The following is a 24,166-nucleotide window of genomic DNA, read 5'->3' on the forward strand; positions in this document are numbered from 1 at the left end:
CGGTGTGTGCGCATGTCATTATTTATGACTCACATCTGTGGATCTATGCGAGGTTAATCAACTATGTTCCTTTATGTGCCTGCATTTAAGTGTGTGTTGACAAGCCCATATGAGTACACACACTGAGACAGGAACATCATTTGCATTCAGGTTGCAACTGGATTTTCTGCCCGACCTCACTGACATTGTAAATAAACAAGTCAAACTTGTGCATATATTTGGATCAGTTTGAAACTAAAGTACATTTCTGGTGTTTGTATATGTATTATTTACTGTGGCCCTTGATAATCTGATCATCTTTATGTTTAAGTGGAGACAGGATTGTGAAATATTTGACAAATTGTACAGTATTTACTTTATCCTTTTCTCCTCCTCCTCCTTCTAAAACCTTTTTCCTCCAGCTTCCAGTTCCTCTCTCTCCCTCTTTATCCCTTCAAACATAAACATGATCACTGCATTTTAAGATTAGTCAGAAAATGTAACCAAGCCTTGAAAAAAGATTTTTATTGCATAAAAATACAGACTACCAAAATAATCAATTCATACTACAGCAGAACAGCTGGGTGATTTCCAGAAGTCTATGGATGTTAATAGAACATTCTCTGTAGTACATAATATACCCATACAGTGACCAATAATATCTGAAAAAGCTGGTGTTGAGAAATTCATGCTCATTTTTCACCTCACCTTTGAGACATACAGACAGTATAAATCTGCCTGAATCTCTCCAGATTCTCAGTTCAAACTTCCACCAATTCATAAAGTTATTTATGCAGCAATTTCCTGCGTAAAAAAACTTGAAAGACTCTTAGATGATAAAAGCATGGGATGAGTTTTGTGGACTTTGACTACTTCTCTAAGATCATTTATCACTTCTCTTTTTTCATTCAACAGTCAAATTATCTTTCCTCAGAACTCTTTCATGTAATATAACAATATAGCTTGTCTTGTTTGGGCATGCATTTGGTCTTGGCATGAACAGAAATGTTGCTGTTGACTGGGATCAAGCGTGAGTAAGTAAAACCAGACTGAGCAGTTTGATTGGACATTCAACAACACAACACTGAAGAAGCCAAGGCACAAGTTTTACACAAAGTATGTCAGAAGATTGTACACCTTGGTCTCAGTTCTCATCATACCGGCAGATGGGTTAGCCAAAGAAGCATTATCAAGACTTATGAAGGCCTTTAGGAAATACATGATTGGTCATCTATCTGTGACTAAAAACCTCCTTTAAGGAAAGGCTTCTCTCTGACTGAACTACCTACTTTGAGGCAACAAAACATTAAAAACTGTTTTACACTTTTTTTAAATTTGCACGAGACAGATTAATGATCAAGCTCAATAGAAATTAATATGAATTTGCTTCCAGTTTAGCGTGACAAAGAAAAGAATGACTGAATCAACCATCACACACTGTGTCTGCTCATTGAGTGTATTATTATTATTAGTGTTCAGAACAGATACAAAGACAGCACAGCAAACTCCCACAGTTATACCCCTTTGGTAATAAGTAAATCAGAATAAAAAACCTCTGGAAATAAAAAGCAGATTAGGAATATTAAAAAAAAAAGAAAAAAAGGTACTAACACGACTTTTAAACAAAATTTCCATATGTATAGATTACATTCAGCTTCTGACTCCAAGCCTTTGCTTCTTTCATACCACATACAGAATAAAACACACACATTAAAGAAATAAGAAAAAATAATTATAACACATGGGAAAAAAGCAAATGATGATTAATGATTCCTTTTGCATCCTGTGCAATTTTTAGTCTAAACTGCTCTTTTACCAAGGTTTTAGGAAATCTACGCTTTACACATAATTACATCCCTTAGGTTAAGTGCACTTTGGTGATATTGCATTGAGAATTACAGGTAAAAAGTACAGATAAAATGAGGAATACATCTCACTCAAATGCGGAATGTGTAAAAACAGCATGGTAAAAACTATTTTGTATGATGCTGACTTAATCTAAAACAGAGGTCTGTACATTAAAGCAGATGGAGCATCCAATCACAGTTCACTTCCAGTAACAATCACCCCTTGCTTCTGGCTTCACTCTTGGATGTTAGAGGACAGTTTTCCCACTGCCAAACTAAATCTAACTGAATTGAGATATCGTGGATCTTTGTTGAAATGGCGTAAAACTGTCTAAAAATGTTCCATGGCCAGCACAGTTCCAGCTCAGAGTGGAAAGTGAAAATGTCTGTAATTGGGTGGTTGTACAGGTTTAGTCTTAGTCTAAGCAGAGGAATAGATGTATTTGGTCTTGGCCAGGCCGCTCAGCTCATCCTCGTAGCGTGGCAGGCAGCAGAAGAGGATGGCACAGCCGATGCAGAGGATGGTGGCGCCCCAGCCAAAGCCATAGGCCCAGGTGTAGTAATAGTGGCCCTCGAAGATCAACTCGTTAAATTTGCAGGGGTAGATGATCAGAGCGATGACTTGGAGAACCACTGCAGAGAGATAGAGAGAGGTGACATTATAGTCAGCCATGCAGCCGACTGGACACGGACAGCAGGGTGTGGAAAATACCTTCACATGACTGTGTAAGTGTTACATCAACATACTGACATCTGTGATATCGACGCGAGTCAGTATTAGCAGACAGCGATCAAATCAGTCACTGACGGTTGCTTCTTACAATTAAGAATCATTCTCTAGAAAGGTGTGACACTGACTGTGACAGTAGCCCTTTCTGCCCTCAAGCAAAGGCAGAGCAGGCAGTGAGTCAGGTGTGATACTTCATCCCCACACAAACCTTTCTTTAATCACAGAGGTTTGATTTAATTAGAAACACCCTGACATTTTTTTTTAATTATTTACTTAAAGCCTTTTTGCCATGTGAGGTCAGGAGTATGTCACTAGTGACCTGACAGGAGTTAAAAGGACAATAGTGACTTTATTTTAGCCCATTTGCTACATATATTCCACATTACTGCTCACTATTTTCCAATGAAAAGTGGTTTAGACTATTGTGAGCGCATTTCCCTGCCTTCCAGACAGCCATTGCTTTCAGTTCATGTCAGTATGGTATGAAAAGAAACCCGTTGAGAAAAATCCCCAAGATGTAACTCACCAATTATTTTAACCATCATTTATGTTTTAACAGTTTCCATGCGACTTTAAATTACTGAGAAGCAAAAGAATGCCAGAATATTTTATGTCAAATCTCAAAACTTCTTAACCACACTGACAAGCTGGTATAGGTCAGTCATTACAAACGAATAGAAAAAAAAGAAAGTTTGTCTAAATGCACAAAACTTTCTTCTAAATATACCTGGATACATTTAGGAAATGTGTCTAGAATATTTCTATTTGATTGAATGGTGCAGCCATAAAAACATTGAGTCTTGCGTTAAAGCTTCAGTGAAGAGCTACAACAAGCCCATTCAGAATATACTGTATGTGATACGGTCAAATAGTCCGCTTAAAGGAACAAGAAGTTCTTCATCATTGTGTTATGGCACTTTTTGGAAAAAGGATAGCACTGCACTTTCATCACATTAACAAGCACAAATTGGATTATATCAATAAATGTGGTACAATGATCTTGGATGATTCTTATGATCAAATGATTGCTGTGCTGGTGAGATGAAAGCACTACCGAGGGATACTGTTAAGTATACTTCTAATCCAATTATTACTGTCTCATCTTTATCCTTCTTTTTCTGACCAATACACGCCAAATGTCTCTGTGGCTACAGCAGTGTGGAGCCAATGCAAACTATAATCAACTGCCTCCGGCAAATTTAAAACAGACGTCTAAGTACCTGGGAATTGTGTATGTAATGTATCGTTGCGTGTGTCTGGCTCTATCCCATGTTCATGACTCTCTGTGGGGTGAGTCACTCACATAAACAGACTAAACCAGCTGTTTCCATGGTCACACCACAACCTCGCCCTTCCCTCCTCCCGTAGTGACCGTCTAACTCTCTTTCTGCTTCCTCCACTCCCTTTCACTCTTACTCCTCTTTTTCATGTCAAACCTTCGCACATCATCGTACTGTATTCACTCCCCCTTGAAATCTATCTCTTCTAAGGAAAGCTTGAATTTAACATTGCCTGGTTCTCTTTAACTCCTCTGTTCCTCCACATTCTGTTAACCTTTCGCTCTCTGCCTAGCCTTGATGTCTTGTTTTTTTTGCTGGATCATGATCGGCAAAGACATGACACAAAACTACCTTCCACATGGACTTGTAAAATTAATTTTAATAGTTCGGTTCAGAAAAGAATATAAAAACCATACAATTTGCACTTGACACTCGGACTAGGTATGAAAACTCATTCCTATTTTGGTACAATCAAAATGTGTATGTAGAAACAAGAATTTTAACTTTTAATTAGAGAAAGTTTCAGATAGTCTTGTTTACTTATTCTTTAATTAGATATTTACTGATTCAAATCCTTCTGAATTCAATTTCATGTATGGCTGCTTGTGTTTAGACAACATTTGACATTCAAGCACTTTTTACTGGTGGTATCAAATCATGCAGATAGTTTAGGTTTTACGTACTGGCAGGTTTGAGGTTCTGCCTCTTTGATTTCTGCCACCATCACAATACAAACACATTTGGCTTGTGTGGCTTAAAACGTTAAAAGAATATTTTTTGAATAATTCAACAACAACATGTATTTTTTCATGTATTATGTTCTATTAACATCCATCATGTATATATTTCTTCAGTACAGAGTAGTCCCAATAAAAACTGTCCACAGTGAGGCGGCCAGTTAAGTGTGAAAAGTGAGAAAATATTATTACAATCTTTGCTCTGAGGCTGTTTTCTGAAATTCCAGTTAAGTTGCCAAACCCTTTCAAATGCAAGCATAAACATGTTCTGAGAATGGAACATCAGTACTGTTAAGACTTGAGGTGTCTTTGCTTCAGTTAATCTTCTTTACGTGTTAATCTTTGTGTACTAACTGCTGATTTAATTTCCTAACAAAGTACAACTGAAACATGGGGATTTTGGCTATTCTCTGTAACTGCCAACACCTGACTCTGCTTCAGACATCTCTAATATCCAAATTGGTGGTCATACAAGCAGATATTTCTAATGTTTGCATATGAGTTCGTCAGCGTGTGTGTATCTTACCAACAATGATCAACAGTGCTCCTATTAGGGGCAGAAGAGTGATGTTTAACGTGCAGCACAAAGCCACACAGGAGATGATGAAGGCGATGATGAGGATGATGAGGGCGATGATCATCAGAGCAGCGACTGCCTGGGCCCAAGCTGGAGTATGAACAGAAACAAACATACAAATTAGTTAACAGTGTTATTTGTGGTAAAGATGCAAATACAACATTATTTTTCACAAAGTATTGATAAAGAAAACTAAAGATGATTTTAGGTGCATTACTAATACAGGTTTTACATAGCATGTATTTTGCTCTTTTCTTGGTTATACTGCTATTACGAGTTTTTATTCCCATTTTTGAGTCTTCTTTAATGCAATGTGTGTACATGTTCTTCAGCCATTGTTGCAGCTCTGATCGTTCTCACCACCAACAGCATGGACTCATGACGGCACATTCCAAAACGTTAGTGAGATCAAGCTGATAGAGAGAGAGAGAGAGAGAGAGAGAGAGAGCGGCTAAGAGAACCCCGCCACACACATAACAACACTTTCCCTCTCTTTGTCACTCTGTGACGTCTGCAGACATGGCCTCTTTAATTACTGAGGAACTTTTACCGATACAGTCTGAAACAGGCAACTCCCAGCATGCGTGGTTGTAGATCTTTGGGCCGAAAACCATATGTTTTCAGATTAAGTGTACTGCACTCTTTGTACACGCCATCATATGAGACAAAAAAGTTGAGATAAAATGTGTTTTAGTGGGGTAGTTGCTGCTGTATAAAGAGAAGATTTTACTGTGTGAAATAATCTCTGTTAGGAAACATTTTATGCCTCTGCAAACATATTTGCTTATGTGTTTATTGTGTTCTAACAGGTTTCAGATACCAGGCCTATGCATTAAGGTTTTCAACATGTAAATGCTGCATGCAAATTTCAAACAAACACTAATGCAGATAATCCGGACGGATTTTATAAAGTAAGACTACAGCCAAGCCCAGTGTGCATTTTCAACGTGCAGTCACACCCAATACACTGTTACTGGAACAACCACACCCTAAATTGTTCACACTGTCTGCATGTGTGTGTTTGTGTGTGTAGTCACTAGTCAGGTAGTGTCCTACCTGCCTCAGCCCGAGGTGTTTTCTTATCATGATCTCACTGACACACAACTAGTTCTCCCTGATGAAGACGCGGGAAGTAAAACCTACTAACCTTGTCATGATATCAGAGTTACTCTCTGTTTCTGTTTATTAGTAATTAAGTTATAAAAAAAATGTAAATGTATGTCATCAGACCAGAGTAAATTCAAGCAAAATCATGCACCATTGTGTTTTGTTTTAACTTTCCCTCTTCAATATTAGATTGTCTATCAATAGAAAATGTAAATTATATCAGCCTTTCCCACAAAACATGAACGCCACATAATAGTGACCATATAATGGAAACCGGCATATCATGAAACTTCAGTGAAGGTTTTGTCAGATTATTTCTGTTTAAAGCATAAGGATGTTGTTGTTCTCCCAAAATGAAAACCAAATGCTGAACATAATTATCTTACCAATCCAGCATTCTGTAGTTTTATGACACAGTCATAATCCCTCATCTGCGTTGTGGTGTGTTTAAAAATTATTTTAATTTTGTAAAAGTGGTATGGGGAAGGATGTTTGGGCTCTTAATTAGAGACAGTGATTTAACCTTTGAACTTATAAGGTCCAATGTGTAGGAATTTCTCCCATCTAGCGTTGAGATGTTTTCACCTCCATGTTTCCTTCTTCCTATGCTTCAAATTTGCCGGGGCCGGGAAGCGACGATACCCATTACCAGCATTAGCAGCACCTGTGAGTTTATCATGTGACAGCAGAAACGCAAAAGGCGGAGCAGTATGTCCTGTATGTCCCCAAATCAACCAGAATCGACCTCGTATTTCAAAAGCCAATCACAGCATGACATCCAGGTTTTAAATCTGTTCTCTCCTCTACGGCTGTCAGTTGTCATTTCAGGCAAGAGTTCGACCATCCTCCTCCCCTTACACCTCCAGGCATCTTCACCCACAGGACTCTCGGCTTTCTTCAGGCTGACAGCTTCCTTCGACTCCTTCGTTCTGGTCTTCGTCCCCTTTTACCGCCACCACCAGTGTCTAGACTCCATCGGGGATATGTCCGGGTTTTCATAACCCTTTAAAATCTATACATTTTATACGATGGAGTCTAATCTCCAAAGATTATGTACATTTCATATTTTGCATCTGTAACTTACAAATAAGTCTTGCATATCTGCAAAGAATTCTCTCCTGATTGAAATGTGTTTGTTCTACAACTGTGGAGTTGTCTTTTAAACCTTAAGCGCTGGTCTTACATTCAAGGAAAATATTCATCAAACCTCTAAGAAAAAAGTTTCACGCTGGCAGCAGGGATCAACTCAACAACCTGTGCTTTCCTTGAAAAGACTTGAATGGTACTCTCTCTTTCAATTCAATTGAAAAGCTGTAAGTGAAAAAAATACACTGACTGGATATCTGTTTTTTTGGCTAATCCAGTAATTTAAAATCATATTAAAATGTTGCTAGCCAGCTGTCAAATTAACGACAATTTGGTTGACTGGAATATCGTCATATCACCCTTCCCTTGAGCAATGATTCAGGCTTTTTGCCAATGACACGCTCATGCCAGAACATGAAAACATGTTTTTTCCTGCAGTTCCTTTGAATATAGCTTCCTAACGTTTACTGGGAGTGGCCTTAACAACATGACAGGGAGTCTGTTTGGTCCGATGCCAATATTCAGTATTCACATCCGCACTCATCAGCTGTACTGGTCATGTTTGTTTCCTCAGTTTTCAGTTCACCAACATATTCCCACAAGCATTTAGACCAGAGCCGTGGCTCAAGAATGCTCAGAGGAACATCAGGGCAAAAATGAACCAGAGATTCCGCCAGAAGTTTTTTTGGCAGCTGTAGTCGTCTTTTGTTTAATCACTTGAGTCCTACTGAGACACGGCCAAAACAGTAGCAAAGGACAGTTCGGACAAAGAACAAAACTACTCGATCTGAAACTTCAAATGAGGGCAGAAAATGCCTGAAAAATACTTTTTACATTATGGAAAATAAATAAAAACATTTGTGTTTTAGCCTCTTTAGTTCCCTTTCATATTTGTCTGAAATGCTGCTGTCACTGAGCCACGACTACTATAGTACTACTGTAATTAGTAATTAGTTATAGACATATAGAGTACTTTCTAAATTAATCCTAAATTAATCAAAAACAGTAAAAAAAAAAAAAAGACATCATTAAATGTCTTGTTTACAGTCCAAATCCTCCCAGAATTCAATTTGCTATCATGTTATTATACCCAGAAAAGCAGCAAATGATCACATTTGAGAACCTGGAAACCATCAAATCTTTGCTGTTTTCTTTAAAAAATGACCTAAACATTTATCAAAATATCTGCAGATTGATTTTCTTTCGAACGATTAATCGATTAAATCAATAAGTTAACTAAAATAATTGATATAATAATTGATACGTGTACTAGAGCTTATTAGAGGTTAACAAAAGCTCAATTCACTCACAGTCAGCCACTCAAGTGAAGTTGAGATTTGACAGGCTAGCACTCAGGTTATGTAATGACTTAAAAGAATGCAGAGTCTCTAGCAGCCCTAAAATATTTAGGAATGTTAGGACATTAGAGCTCTGATAGAAGCATTCATACCATTGCCCATGTCTCAGGGAACATGTTTTACAGAACTCAATATGGAGCTAAGTTCCATTAGCATTGCGAGCCAACTCCCACAGAGTCTGATAAGAGCAACAATTCAGTCTTTGTTGTTGAGTGTGGGTGTAGAATAACACAAATACAACCTGAGGAGGAGAGAGTGAGAGAACAGAAGTCTGCTCTGTTACAGTTATTGTTTAACATAATTTCATCTGTCTGTGAGTTAATGTGTTTTTGGTTGGACCTCTACACTGAAGGAAAATCTCATTAGTTAGTTTGTCTATAAACAGCCACATCTGTGTTAACAGGTCTGACAGACAGGCATCTTAAAATCTGCTTCTCATCATTCAGGAGTGTAGGTCACAACCTATTTAAAATATTCTAAATCTGCCTAAGGTGTTCTGTGAGTTCTGGTTCCCGTTTGCCCCCAGCAAACTGGTACAAACTCTCAGTGAGCATTTTTATTAGAATTAAGTGTTTTTAAAGCTCAATTGTGTTCGTACAAAGACTCCCTTACAAGTATCCATAGACATCTCAGATATTATTATTAGTGTTATTAGAAGTAGTTGCTGTAAAAGTAGTACTGCACTTTACTCATAGTGCGGTATTGGTGTCAGCAAGGTAAAACATAAGTAGCTGTAGTAGCAGCATACATGTCCTGCTTTCTTGCCTGTAAAAACAATAGTTTTATAAAAGTAAAGCATAAACACAGCGACAGGACGACTTCCTGTATAGGCTACTGGCTGGGATTGTGCTGGGACGCTGTCACAGTTTGATAAGATTTTACCCAGCGTGTTATTGAACCCTTCTGATATGACACGGGCCTGCATCCCATATTAAATCACTATGTATACTTAAATCAGATTAAAGAAGAAAATGTGTAATATTTCCTGGCAGTGGGAGGTTTCAGAGCAGCTATGCTTATGTATTACAATCTGTTGTATAGCAGGACTTTTTAATTGAAAGTATTTTGACAGGTAGGCTACAGACAAGTGTCCAATTGAAATAGATTATTTAATTGGCTCTAACTGCACAGTATCAACATGGGGTGCTCCTCTTTGAATTGCTTCTTTGAAAGGTTTCTTTCAGTTTTTCCTTGTTGGAGCCATTCATGTTGTTGGTCTGTAAAGCCCACTGAAACACTGTATGTGATACTGGGCCACACAACTAAAGCTATAACTTCAAATAGGCATGCCAAATTCAGAGTTAACTTGGAGAAGAGGCTGTTGGGGCTTTTTATACAGCACCCTCCCCTCCTATTTCCTCTATTTGCTGGAAATGATAAAAAGCGGGCGAATCGAGACCAAAGTTCAGTCCGCCTGACCGACTCAGGGTGTTGTAGGCCTCAGTCCACCCCACCTCCCCTCAGCCTGGAGTTTTTGGTTGTAGTCAGAGGTCGAGTCCTTCAAGTTACAATATGTGAATGTTGAATTTTACACCCCAGCGACACATACACAGACTCAGGTCATGTTACCACTGGCTGTATTAGCTCATGTACTCCCTTTTTTTCCATGCCATTCGCTGTATGGTCTTATTGTTCAGCAGGACCTACATTATGTTTCATGCGTAGTGTAAAAGGACACTTACAGAACTCCATGAGCGACTTGCAGTCCCAGTTGTCATTCCTGCCTCGGCACTGTTGCCACATACTGGCGTAGTGAGACTTGGCGTTCTCATCCTCGACCCATCCCGAGGTAGCGGCGATGGCGATGATGTCAAAAATAATGGCGAAGAGCAGCAGCAGGGGCACGATCCACCTGCATCGGGGGTAGGCGATCCCACAGCGAAACATGACCGACGATCGGAGTGTGTGGAGCGGGTTAGAGAGAAGGACGAGCTGTGGGGCGAAACACTAGTGTAGCGGTGTAGTCCGTTCGATTATATAGCCTAGTATCCTGTGCGTCTTTGCGGGAAGAGTGTCAGTAGATAAGGTGTGGAACTAGATAAAAATGCCCCACCCGAGTGTGTGTCATGCAACCTGTTTTGGGACCTAAGGGCTGGGCTTGTCTGGCAATAAAAGCTGATCTGGCCCAGCCCCGTTCACTGTGTCATATTACACCCAGAAAAAAACTGCAACTGTTGATGCGGCTGTTTAACCTGAACCCTGACTCCCAGCAGTGACTTTTGATAATAGTAAACCTGGAAATGTAATTAGGTTGAGGATTACAACAGGTAGCTATGGACCAGGCAGTCAGTGGGAGGGGTGTAAGAGGAAAGAAGAGAAAGATATATAAGATGATGCGCTACATAAAGTCACCACAAGATGGCAGCCCAGCTCACTCTTAACAACAAGAAAACCCATTATCTATTATTTACACAATTATTGTAAGCTATTTCTCCAGTTCTCTCTTTACAACAAAGGCCCGATATATATTTCGAACCATATAAATCTCAAATAGGTACTGACTTGTGCTTGCCGAGGTTCAATACCAACATTGGTATTTTTCCTTTAGATTCTGTGGTTCAAGAAATATGTGTCCTGTTATGCCCCGATACGCCCTGCTACACCCTGCAGTGCCCTGCTACGCCATGAACTAGTACAACTAGGCTACTCTTTCTAGTCATAGTTCCATTATCTTTATTGTGACTATAATTGCCACTGTTCATCACACCCCCAACCGGCACCGTCAGACAACCTTGTTATATACCTCTTGTTATGATTTGATACTATAAATACAATTGAATTGAATTGAAGAAATACCATTGCATCTTGAGAAAATAACTAACTACTACAGTTTTAGAAAGAAAGTTAGATTGTGGCTCATGAAATTTGGAAGTATAAGCTCAGCATTTTAGTTCATTTTAGTTCAGCATTTTAGTTCATTTGTATGTAATTTATTACTGATTATTAAACTGATAATGGTATGGATTGTTTTATTTAGGCTGTGGCAGACCAAGAGACATTACATAACAATGATTATATGATGGCGAAAAATAACACTTGCACAGCCATAATAATAATAATAGTAATATAATAATAATAGTAATATATTTATTTATATAGAACTTATCAAAACAAAGTTACAAAGTGCTTCACATAAGACAATATCATATAAAACACAGCATAGAAACACATAAAAACACAGCAATAAAAGAATAAAAGTACTAAAATGAACCACATAAAAAAATAAAACTAAATGGCAGAACCCATAAACAGAAGAAAAACTAGAATCAGATGAAATCAGGGGAGGGGGTGCGATACAATTATTTTTTAAGCTTAGATTTAAAAGAAGCCACTGACTCATTCTGTCATATTTGTTTTATTTCTTAATGTTTTGATTTGGAGTGACTTTATTGTTGATGATGCATATTAATGATGCCACCCATAGGCACCTAGATGACTGCATCAATGCTGTCTTTACATTGAGGACCACAATGGAAATAAGTCTTGACATGTGTGCGACTGGCGTTCGTCTCTCTCTCTCTCTCTCTCTCTCATTGTGCCGACTAAACTAAACTAAAGAAGAAAGCGACACAAATGAAATGAAAAACCTGAATAATCTTTTGCACACACTTCACACCCTTTGGTTTTGCCGATTAAAGTGCAGTATTTTTAGCTTCTAATAAACACTGCTATCTGCAGACACAAGACACTAGACCCGCCAACCAATTTAGATCCCTCATGTTCAATTTTTGTTATTATTATTTTGTCTCAATTTACTTTATAGTAAGCATTTATGTTGGTTTATATTATTGTATTCAGTGGCTTTTATTTTTTGTAAATAGATGTTAATAATGTATATAGCTGTACATGTACTTGTACTGCTGCTGTGACACTTGAGATCAATAACATTTATTTTAACTTATGCTAAATGAGTGGTGTTATGCACACATGCAGATTTTGCAAACAGGACACAGAGGGTAACTCGATGATGTGAATCAAATGCTCACCACATGTCAACCCACCTAACCACCTAACCACCATGAAAACACCAAATGAGGGAAAATCTTTTGGCAGAATGGCAAACATCTGGAGACAATATGTGGTGCTTCATAACAGTGAATAACAGAACAACTCTCATGAAAAGCTGACAGTGATTATACTGGGATAAATCTGACACTTTCTGATTCACAGTTTTAAGCCCTTATAGTTAAAAAAAAAAACTGACGCAATATCTCAAAGAAAACCCATAAGAGCCCACTGAGTCTCACCAGATGACATCATCAATTCGAGGTGTATAGCACAATTTTAATTTGTTTATTTAGGTGGATTTTCCTTTTACTATTGAGAGTAGCTGGTACTGTATGTAAGCCCTTGTTTTAGGTGTCAGGCGAGAAATGCAAACCAGCTCACATCAGTTATTCTTTGAAAGAAGAGATTAGAGTATACATATGTATTTGTGTTTTTGTCTTTGTATATATGAAACAATACAGGTTGAATAAATAAATGATACTGTATAATAATACAGGATATGCCACAGAACACCTATCGATAAAGTTTTGAGATCTTAAAACCACTGCTTGTGTAAAAGTTATATTCCAAGGACATTTTCTTTTTGAAATAATGAGAAATAAATACGAGGACACTGAAAACTGAAACTGATAATGGTATGGAATGTTTTATTTGGGCTGTGGCGGCCCAAGAGATATTACATAACAATGATTATATGATGGCGAAAAATAACACTTGCATAGCCATGGATATAATACTATTTTGGGGGAGAAATACAAAAGATAACATGACAAAAAAAAACAATAATAAAAGTTGTAATGCAGAGTTTGTGCTAAGGGCGTCTTTTGAACATCTTCATATAACCCAGGGAGTCATAATAATTATTATTATTTGGCATTATAAAGTTTACAATATTTAATGGTTTTAAAGGGTATGCACAAAAACAACTCAAGTTGAGTTGAATACCTGAATGCAATTGTACGTGTCGTCAGTCTCTTTATTTTCAATTGCAGTTTCTAGCAGGCACAGAGTTCCAACCATCAGTCAAAGCTGGCCAAGAGTAACAGTAAGGATAGAATAACTTTTATGTAATAAATCGGATGACTTCTTGACCTGTGAATAGCATGTCTCTCCTTCATTTAAATGGTGATTATCCAAAAAAAATAACATCAATCAAAGTTTGGAGAAAAAAAAAAGATTTCCTACTCACCTTCCTGAATTCTTTCCCATTCAAATGTCAAGGATAATCAGAATTGATGGTCCACCTTATTCAGGGTTGATATAGTGGTTTTATCAAACTGCCAACTACCATGGGATGTTTTCACATTCAGTTTTAACTTCCTGTCTGGGTTAAGACATGGAAATTGCTCTCCCTTGATCTCAGCTTCAGTCAACACAGGCTTTATGTCATCTAGTATAGCCCTCTGTCGTCCGCTCTTCCTGCTGTCCCTGTCCTTACTTCCGCTCAACAAGATGCCTGGAATCACACTGTAAAAAATCCTTTATCTAAAGCCTGGCTTCAGCTACTGTATGCTGGCACAGGTGGTGCTTTCAGGCTTCATTCGTTCATTTTATTTTGCTGACAGGCTCGTGCATGATCTGTTTACATGTGATATCTTTTACTCAGACCCCCACACCTTTTTCCTATTCTGCTCTGCTTCCTTCTTTTCCTCTGTGTCCCCTGCTTGCTGTTAGCCTCATGTATATTATATTAATGTCATACCAGTAACAAGCTGACTAGTAAGTCTTTTTCATACACAGATTTTAGACCAGCATGTTCATGCACACAGACAAGTTTAAGCGAGAAATGCAAACCAGCTCACATCAGTTATTCTTTGAAAGAAGAGATTAGAGTATACATATGTATTTGTGTTTTTGTCTTTGTATATATGAAACAATACAGGTTGAATAAATGCATGCAGCATGTTCATGCACACAGACAAGTTTAAGTACTGAATAAACGGTGGTTTTAAATGAGTGGACCGAGGTTAGCTCCAGGGGGACTGAAATGTCAATAAGGCTATAAGCTTCGAAATTAGTCCGATGCTGTCAAGTGTGGGCTGTGAACTTGGCAACTTCATTCCGTTGCAAGTGTAAGAAAATAATTGTTCACAGTTTTCTGTTCCCAACAGCGTCAATTATTCACAACCTTGATCCCACCATTGAGTTAAGTACATTCTGAGAAGAAAACACAGAGCAAGCACTTATTTTCCTGCTCCAATTGCAGTTTTTACCAGTCCACTGTAACTGTAAAACTTTGGGTGTAACATCTCTCCATCTCCCGATTCCCCATTTGAGATGACATGCAAACTCATGGGATAGCGGTGTCCCGGCTGACTCTTCTGCTGGAGCCCTGGCATAGAACAACCAACCTGTACAAGTTCAGTATGACCACCAGGAAGTTCTTGATGGCAAAGAACACCAACATCTGGTGGAAGACTTCATAGTAGGTCATAACAGTGAGCCTGACCACCAGGAAAGGCCCGTCCTGGATAAACAAGGCCTCCAAGATGCTCCACATATCTGTGCTGTGCTTAGTCATGAGGGACATCTCCTGGACCCCATGCTCACCCTCACTGTCTGGCTTGGAGTTCACCACTTATTGAATTAAAAAGACAAAAAACAGAAGGGGGAGGGACAGAAGAACAAACCGTTTGTTTAGTTGTTTTAACCTGCATTTAAAAACCTAACAAGGGACAGTAGTTGCAAATTAGATATAGCTAGATGCCCTGTACACATTACATCTGTTGAACTGCATATCCCTATGTAACAGTGTTTATTGTTACTTTTAAATAAACAAAAATAGGCCTACAATTAGCCTAACATAGTCCTTGATTCTTGTTTAACTAATGGTCCTCTTCCACAAGTCAAGATAAAGGCCTTTTATTATAGTATGAAGCCATGCATTTGATTTTTTTTTTTTTTAAGTTTAGAGGTAGGCCTATCATTAACATGAGACTACAACACAATGGATGATTTTTTTTCAAGTTTTTTTAAATGTAGTTGATAGAACAAAACTATAGGTCCATTTAGTAGCAGTAAGTAATTATTGGCTTGAGAGAGTTACCTTGAAAGTGTATTAATTCAGGAAAGATCAAGGTTCACCGTTTTGCTACAGTTGACAGACATGTTTCCTTGAAACGGTGTGCAGCGGGCTTTTAGGTCCGTTTTCTCTCATTTGGTGGGTTTGTTTTGGACGTGTTGTGTTACATAAATAAGCATGCTTAGTGACCCAAATCAAACACACCCACGATGTTACTGGATCTGGCATAACGTAACATGCTAAATGCTAATCTCATGGATCCTACAGGTGACTACCGCGTTCACTGAGGAACATTTTAGGCTACCTTCAGTGAGGTGCGTGAGGCCTTTCTGCTGTTTGTGACTGCAGAGCCTCATTCAGATGAAAACATTTTGAATTTGATGAGCGCAGTGGGACAGAGAGGCTGAGTGGACTGGTTATACTGGGACAGAGAGACTGGGTGGACTGGTTATAACCTACTACTGGGACAGAGAGACTGGGTGGACTGGTTATAGCCTACTGGGACAGAGAGACTGGGTGGACTGGTTATACTGGGACTAGCCTACTACTGGGACAGAGAGACTGGGTGGACTGGTTATAGCCTACTGGGACAGAAAGACTGGGTGGACTGGTTATACTGGGACAAAGAGACTGTGTGGATTGGTTATACTGGGACAGAGAGACTGGGTGGACTGGTTATACTGGGTCAGAGAGACTGTGTGGATTGGTTATACTGGGGCAGAGAGACTGGGGTAGACTGCTTGTTTTGAGAACAAACGAGCAGAGAAGTTGAACCTAGCAGACTGGAGGACTTTGCGGTGTGTGTGTGTGTGTGTGTGTGTGTGCGTGTTTGTTTGTTGCTCTGTGGTGTAGATTGTGTAGTCTCTATTTTTGCTTTAATAGCCGACAGGTGACGTGCTAAGGTAGTTGTCTGAAAGGAAATGTGCCCCTGGTCGCGGGAGCGCACATGCATTCAGGGAATTACATTACTCACATTACTACGCGATTTCACTTACGTATGCCAAAAGAGCAGGATGACAGGACAACTGTTTAATAGCCAAAACATTGTCACAGTACCCTCTAGTAATAGGCAGTGTGACAACCAACCCGTGGGACAACCAACCCCGGTCTCCCCCTCATCTATTAAAATAAATGGTTTATATAGGCTAAGCTGCTCATTATGTCATTTAAAAGTTTTGCCTTTTTTCTGGTTAATTCAGAAGTGAGGCTACAAAGGCTTTTACTTGAATGCAATATTCTAGTACTCTTCAATCCCTCCTTTTATTTGTATCTTAGTACATTTTTACACAAGTACTTTTACTTGAGTAAAATCTATCTAGAGTAACAGTACTTGAGTGCAATATTCTAGTACTCGATGATGAACATGAACATGCTGAACTTGTATGTCAACACTTTCTCTGTTTACATAGCCTTCAAACATACACCCAAAGACACACCCACATGAGCAGACACAAACAAACTGCACAGACTATCACACAGAAAATCCGCTTCCTTTGTAAACACAACAGACCACTGTGCATTTAAGCTCTAAGTGCTCTTAATGCATTATAATGGTAAACCTGCACATGAAGGTATCACTATCAGGAATCTCAGCATCTATTTGTAAATTATTCATCATTGGGTTGTTAATAATTTAATCATTAGTGGGAGTTGTATAAGTCGAGAACAAAGATGTGCTGTTTCTAATTATGTTATAATGTTCTGTCTTTCTTTCTTTTTTTCTTTCATGAAACACTATCCTTTGTTCCCTCAGACTTGGGCAGGCTGGTTGACATTTTTCTCAGTATAATACGTTGCAGAAAGACATCTGCGAGTTGGGTCTTGCCTTATAATGGCTTTCTCTTATCAGCCAAGTTGAGAATTGGAGACTTTGTCAGTCCAAATCTACTTATATAATGAACATGTAAGACTGGATTTCCTCCTAAAGACCGTCAACATTTATACAAACTCCTTAAGTACACCCTTTATTTTGTGGTTAAGTCTGTTTTTAGAACTATAAATCTGAAAGTACGGGACATTACCATGGCTTGGGAAGTGAAAATAGATCTTCGGGTTAAAATTTGATGAAGCTGGAGATAGAGGAGCAAGGGATTTCAGTTGAACTACTTTTCACTGTTTACTTACAGCACTGGCCTGGACGCTGCCGACTAAACACATTGTTTGGATCGTCCCACATTGGGAAGAGGTTATGTTCAACAAAACACGCCTGTATCTGCTTTAATAAGCACCAAAGTTATTGGTTTAAGACACAAACTGACCAGCCAGATGTAATGGGAACTGCAGCATGCTCCAGGTCCATACAGCTAAGATGATGTAGACCAGCTGAGGGCTGTTCTCTCTGGAAAAGACGTCAGTCCTGTGAGTTTCAATAAATGTTAAAGGAATGCAGCTTATTTCATATATTAACTGCATTGATATAATGTTGTGATGTGGGGACACAGATTAGGTAACTTCACCTTATAAGCATCTATTGTTTATACATAAGTATTATGCATCACAGAGTTTAGGAGACATATTCATAACCAACTATCAACATGATTAGCCACCCACTTGACATCTGACAGCGTCTCGCTAGTAAATTCAAGGATGTCTGCCGCAGTGCCAACAAAAATTAGGAGAAGCTGTGAGAGCTCGTCCCGCGTGACTCCGCCTCCCAGCGGAAGGAGCCACTTCCCTAAGATGAGGAGGATGAGCAGTATCTGATGGAGAGCCAGGATCCAGTCGTTAGAACATACAGACGATAACACCTGGTTAAAATGCTGTAAAAGGAAGAGAGATTGAAAGTTATTTATTTGTCAATAACGTGAGGGTTTTTCTTACGTTCCATGTTTCCCTTAGCATGCAGCTATAGCTCTCAGCTCATGCAATGCAATGCTACATGTTTCTGGTAGATATTATTGCGGCAAATGTCACAAATACATACTTTAATCTTTTAAAGAAAGGCTTATTAATTTCCTAAGACATCTGGGCACTGTAGGTAACAAAAAAGTGCATACAAAAGTGCAGTTGTTAGGGACTATTTGTGGGAATGCTGTTCTACAGAATTCGGTATTCATGGTAATGATCACAGTGCAACAATGTGGCTCATTAAAGGTCTATCACACAGTAATGAGCTATATCAGGCTTTTACAGCACATACAGTACTTATCACATTAATTTTTTTAAATGGGATTTGTTGACAAAAAATTTAAATACAGAATATCACCAGACTTATCCTTCAATGACTCCATTATGTTGCACAATGTGAACTTTGTGTTTCTAACTGAAACACAGTAAAGAGCTGAGGCATGCAGCCAGCTTATGGAGGTGTACAAATATTAGCTTTCTAACTCTCCTGGGCTAATGAGTGTGGTGGCGGTCCAACTGTTGTTTATTTAAGCCATTTAAAATGTTCCCCACTAACGGTTATTGGCCACACGGGTTTTGAGTATCTTAAGTTTTTTATTAATGGCAGAAAGTCTCAGCCCTTCGGACTTAGTAAATTGTTTTAAGTTTGCTTACTATGCTGCTCTACAGTTTGCATTGCTAGGTCTATTCTTAGGTCTCTCTTCATCTGAAGCGAAGCAAAAAGACATCTCTTCCTGTGACATCCGGTTTCAGTTAGATCAAGGTGAACGTTACCTTTTGTGTTCTTATTGATTTAAATGCTGCTGTTAGTCATGATACTTTATTAGTTTGTCAGAGAACGGGTACAGTGGGTGTTTTTCTTCCTATTTATGACTTTGCAAGTTCTTTGTATGCATTGCTGGTTGTTTGACTAGGTTTTCTGACCTGTGGAGTACCTCAAGGGTCAATTCTTGGATTTACATGCAGCTGTTATTGCACATTATTCATCTCTTATCATTCCTGGTGATATCCAGTTTTTGTGTTTTTAAAACCTGGTATCTCAAGTTCGCTATAATTGTCTTGCTGAAGTCAGTGTCTGGATGACTCATGTTTTCTTTTATTAAATCACAACTAAACAAAAATTCTTGTCCTGATCGGACCTTAAGTATTTGCCAGCATGTTAGATATTCACTTCTGGTTTTCTCAGTTACTGTATAAAACATTGTGAAGTTACACATACTTCTCTACTGACGTAGAAAGCCCTGCAGATTTTGAACAGCTCCCCCGGTGACTAAAGGCAGAAGACATTCAGAAACCTGTATCTCACTCAAAACAGCATGGATGTTTTTTTTTATCCAAGTTTGTATGTGTGTGGAAGCACCAGAGACACAAAATAACACTCCAAATCCCAGAAAAAAAGTGTTTTTTTCATAATATGGGCACTTTAAGCCTTTCTTCTATGCAAAAGAGGAGAGTGTTTGAACAAATCAACAATCATCCTTGATCCTTTTATTAGCCCAACTGGCTGAGTCTTTAAGTTCTGGCGAACTTGGCTAACCATCTCTATTGAAGATAATGGAGAGAGTGCAGCTCTTCCCAGAATCCAGGCCTGTATTTGTGGGAAGATTATTTGTCTCTCCCATTGGGGGATTCTTTCTGAATGATTTAACCCCTGGTGCTGCATCTGTCTTTCCCATCTTCTAATGTTCATGTTTTTCTCTTCTGCATTCACTTCAAAGTGGCAATCAGGGAATCTGTCCAAAACTCCAAACCTACTGAATGAGTAATTCTCCTCAGGAATTTCAAATTACCCCGATGCTGGTTTGTCAGATTTAGGATTTAGATAACCACCTCACACAAACACAACACTTTGCCACTGAATACAGTTGAGAGCTGGCGGAGTATCTTAGAATGAGAATACAGTTGCAAAGTATTTTCCAATTTTGACAGTGTGACAGTTAGGTTCCAAAATTAACTTTTTTTTGTCCACCAGCATTCAAATTATACAAGCCACTCAATAGATTACACAGTTTTTTGGCTGGTTAGTAAAGCAAATCTAACCGCCACTTGCATATTTTACCAGCATTTGGCTGGTAGATGGAACTAATTTTGGACCCTGGTGACAGTATATCATTTAGTTTTCTACAGCAATTTACAGGCATTTGAGAGCATCAGTCAATATGTTTACAACTCATCTTCATTCAGATTGTTGGCTCTCCATCCTTAAAAAAGGATAAATAGATACTGAGTATTTGTTTGAAACATGAACGTCTGCAAAAAGGAAGTTCCCAAAGCAGACAATGTGTTATTATGAGTAAGTTTCAAGGACTGTGCTCTTTATGAGTAGACTAGTTACATTAAAACCTGAACCATAAGCTACATTTTAAGGAAGATTGGAAAGATTTCCAATAGTTCAACATTTTGGAAGGTTTGCTTATAGGCTGTTTTGTTGAGAGTTGAGCAGATCGCTACCACTCTCATATGTCTGTTCAATATAAAGCTACAGGCAGCAGGCAGTAAGCTTGGCGAGTCTGATTTCCTGGCAGCGTCACATGGTGATGAGAAGAGCTGTGATTCACGATTTCGTTGAGAGCTTCCTGAGAAATCTATACTATTAACCCACATATTGTGTGCAATCCAGTCTGCAATGTACACTTGTGATTTAAAAGAAAAACATTATCGAAAAAACAACCTTGATCATCTTTGTTACGCTTGTTCCTTTCTGTTCTTTGTGGGCATATCGTAAAATGTTATACGAGGCATGTGAAATGAATCTTTCAGTCTGTCGCTCTTACCTTCAGGTAGTTTGTGAGGCTTCCGTTTCCCAGGGTCTTGTTCAGAGCGATCACCTTGCGCAGATTCTCCGAAGAAACAAGGTTTTTGCACTGAAAACAGTTGAAAGAGGCTTTTTTTTGTATAGTTAAAACTGAACGGCTTAAAAGCGAATGCAGAAGTTGAAGGAATCAATAAATGAAGGAATGATAAACTGTAGCTATGTATCCAAAGAGAGAGTTCTGCAACCCCTCCCTCCCACTCACCAACATCCGTCATTGAATTACATGTTTGGAAAGCATGGAAACTGTTGTTTTAAACACTGACTAAGTATTTGTGTTTCTGCCGTGAAGTACCTTAAGGTCGCTGAATTTGTCCTGCTGGTGGTGGAGCTCCAGGATCCAGATGGAGGGAATGATACTTATGAGAAACAGAAAGATAGGAGGAGAAAACCTGCAAGACAACCAACCCAACTTTAGCAACACAACTTCATAAAGATGTAATACAAACCTTAATTCCGTGTTAAAAAGTCAAGCATTGAGAAGTTATATAATTTTGGAAGCCAGGTTAATAAATATTAGAATTGTTTAGAGCTGAAACGATTAGTCAGTTGATTCACTGATCAACTGACTAATCGTTAATAGATAATTGATCTCCAAAGAATTAGTAATCATTTTAACCATTCAAGCAAAAATAAAATGCCAACAATATACACAAATATGAAGATTTACAGCTTTTGTTTGTCTTAAATACAATATATTTGGGTTTCAGACTGTAATATTTGAAGATAACTTTTAAAAAAACGTTAATTGAAAACACATAATATTGTTTACAGATTCAATTTAGACATGGAGGAAGTATGTTGGATCAGCTGGGTAAATGAAGTTGTAGGTTACCACCCCATTTACTGTCAGGGGACCGGGTTAGCCAATAACAGCGGAAGGGAAAGCAGGATGCAGGGTTTTTTTAGATTTAGGGCGGTGGGGGAAGGGATCAAAACTGGGAGAAGATGACAAAAGCTTAATTTATTCATGCAATATACTTTTCAAATATTCAACAAAAACAATATGTAGCAAACCAGGTTATTGAGAATAGTTTTACACACAAAAATAGAGTAGCCTACATTCAAGGTTAAATTGAACTCAAGCAAAATGAAATAATTTAATAATAATGTATTTAGTTTCTACATGCATCATCATCTTACCATTTGTAATCTTGTCCTTTTCGACTCTTTAGCGTTATTATCATTTCAACGACAAGCGGCAGAAAGAGGAAAGTCAGGAACCAGTAATTGTGATCTTTCTTCACCCATGTCACCCTCCAGACGCCGGTCAGAGAGACAAGGATAAATAACGCTCTGGTGATAACGGCAGATATAAAATCCAACATGCCGGCTGGGTGCAGGTCGGTATTGTGCACCGCAGATTCCCCCGTTATTCCTGAAAGTTAAAATCCTAGAGAGAGCCGTGGTTGCAGCTTCAAACGGGCTGGCTTCAAAAGTGAGCAAAAAAACAAAACTGTTGAATGAAGTTTTTCGAAAAAGTGCCCAAAGTTTAAGCCCCGCCTAGAAAGAAAGGCTCCTCCAGATTTACCTGACAGGGGACCAGATAGTAGACAGTGATGGCGCTGCAGGACACAAGGGTGCTGCTGTTACAGGTTATACGATAAAAATATAATATAATATTCAGAATGTATTTTAATGATTTATGGATGACATGGTACCGTCCAACGAATGTACAGAAGAGGGCAGCATCTCATCATCTGTTCATTCACCAGGAATTACAACATGACACGCACTTCCTCTGCTGCTGAATCTGTAATTTACGACTTCAAACTGTACCGTAAAGTATAATGACTAATAGCATGCACATTATCATTTCCAGTGTAGTGCTGATTCATTTCAGTGTCAGGGCCATGGATGTATTAAAGGTCCCATGGCATGAAAATTTCACTTTATGAGGTTTTTTAAAATTAATATGCGTTCCCCCAGCCTGCCTATGGTCCTCCAGTGGCTAGAAATGGTGATAGGTGTAAACCGAGCCCTGGGTATCCTGCTCTGCCTTTGAGAAAATGAAAGCTCAGATGGGCCAATCTGGAATCTTGCTCCTTATGAGGTCATAAGGAGCAAGGTTACCTCCCCTTTCTCTGCTTTGCCCGCCCAGAGAATTTGGCCCACCCATGAGAGAGAGACATCATGGCTTTCAAACGAGCAAAGTGGCAGTTGGTCAAGGCCTCCAAAGCATCCAAAGAGCACCATGTCATGGGACCTTTAAGACAACGGTCAGGGCTCGAGTCGACAGTAACGGTTGCCCAGATTGGGTTAATTGGCAACCATTTTGTGGCCTCTGTTGCCCTCTTTGCCGTGAAAAGATAGCTACAGGCAACGCAATTTTCTGTTTACGTTAACAGTGCATATTAAAATCCAGTGCTAGTATGGCACCGGTGCCTGGTATCTACCGGATGAAATAGCAACGCGGATTTCGGTGCCTCATTACGGTGCAACCTAAATGTCTGATGCTGCAAAAAAGCTTACATAAAACTGGTAAACCTTGTGGTGCATTCAAAGTTATTGCAAAATACCCTTTTCTCATCTGTTTTTCTTTTTTTAACAGCAATTTACTGGTGAAATAAGTTATTATTGTTAAAAGTTTATTACATTTATAATAATCATTTAAATTCCCCCTTTTTTGTGCTGATCTGAAAATTTATCCGATCCCTGACTCAAAACCGTGATCCGATCCGTGAGTTTTGTGATCCGTTGCACCCCTATTTGAGAGGGCTGGGAAATTATATTGCAAGCCATTATCTCATTGTTTTATTATTAAATTGTGTGGTAT

The 24,166-nt window shown here is 38.7% G+C and overlaps 2 protein-coding genes across 3 annotated transcripts; both read right to left on the reverse strand.

The window, feature by feature from the left end:
* Window positions 1–487: 487 nt before the first annotated feature.
* Window positions 488–10,815, reverse strand: perp (p53 apoptosis effector related to pmp22). Its single transcript, XM_028603863.1, has 3 exons — window positions 10,384–10,815; window positions 5,100–5,240; window positions 488–2,459 (listed from the first exon to the last, which is right to left on the reverse strand). Exons 1-3 carry the CDS (start codon window positions 10,586–10,588, stop codon window positions 2,248–2,250), a joined length of 558 nt encoding a protein of 185 aa, XP_028459664.1. The 5' UTR covers window positions 10,589–10,815; the 3' UTR covers window positions 488–2,247.
* A 3,650-nt stretch (window positions 10,816–14,465) lies between these two features.
* LOC114572185 (transmembrane protein 26) lies at window positions 14,466–22,895 on the reverse strand. Of its 2 annotated transcripts, none has more exons than XM_028603670.1 (6): window positions 22,534–22,895; window positions 21,686–21,782; window positions 21,353–21,442; window positions 18,282–18,490; window positions 17,990–18,069; window positions 14,466–15,286 (listed from the first exon to the last, which is right to left on the reverse strand). In XM_028603670.1, the coding sequence occupies exons 1-6, from the start codon at window positions 22,716–22,718 to the stop codon at window positions 15,000–15,002; spliced, it is 948 nt and encodes a 315-aa protein (XP_028459471.1). In that variant the 5' UTR covers window positions 22,719–22,895; the 3' UTR covers window positions 14,466–14,999. The 2 variants fall into 2 exon arrangements, with proteins under 2 accessions (XP_028459471.1, XP_028459470.1); XM_028603669.1 differs by having other exon boundaries at window positions 17,990–18,087.
* Between the last annotated feature and the right edge of the window lie 1,271 nt (window positions 22,896–24,166).

This window comes from Perca flavescens, chromosome 17, assembly GCF_004354835.1.
Source record: "Perca flavescens isolate YP-PL-M2 chromosome 17, PFLA_1.0, whole genome shotgun sequence".
In the NCBI taxonomy this organism is placed as follows: domain Eukaryota; kingdom Metazoa; phylum Chordata; class Actinopteri; order Perciformes; family Percidae; genus Perca; species Perca flavescens.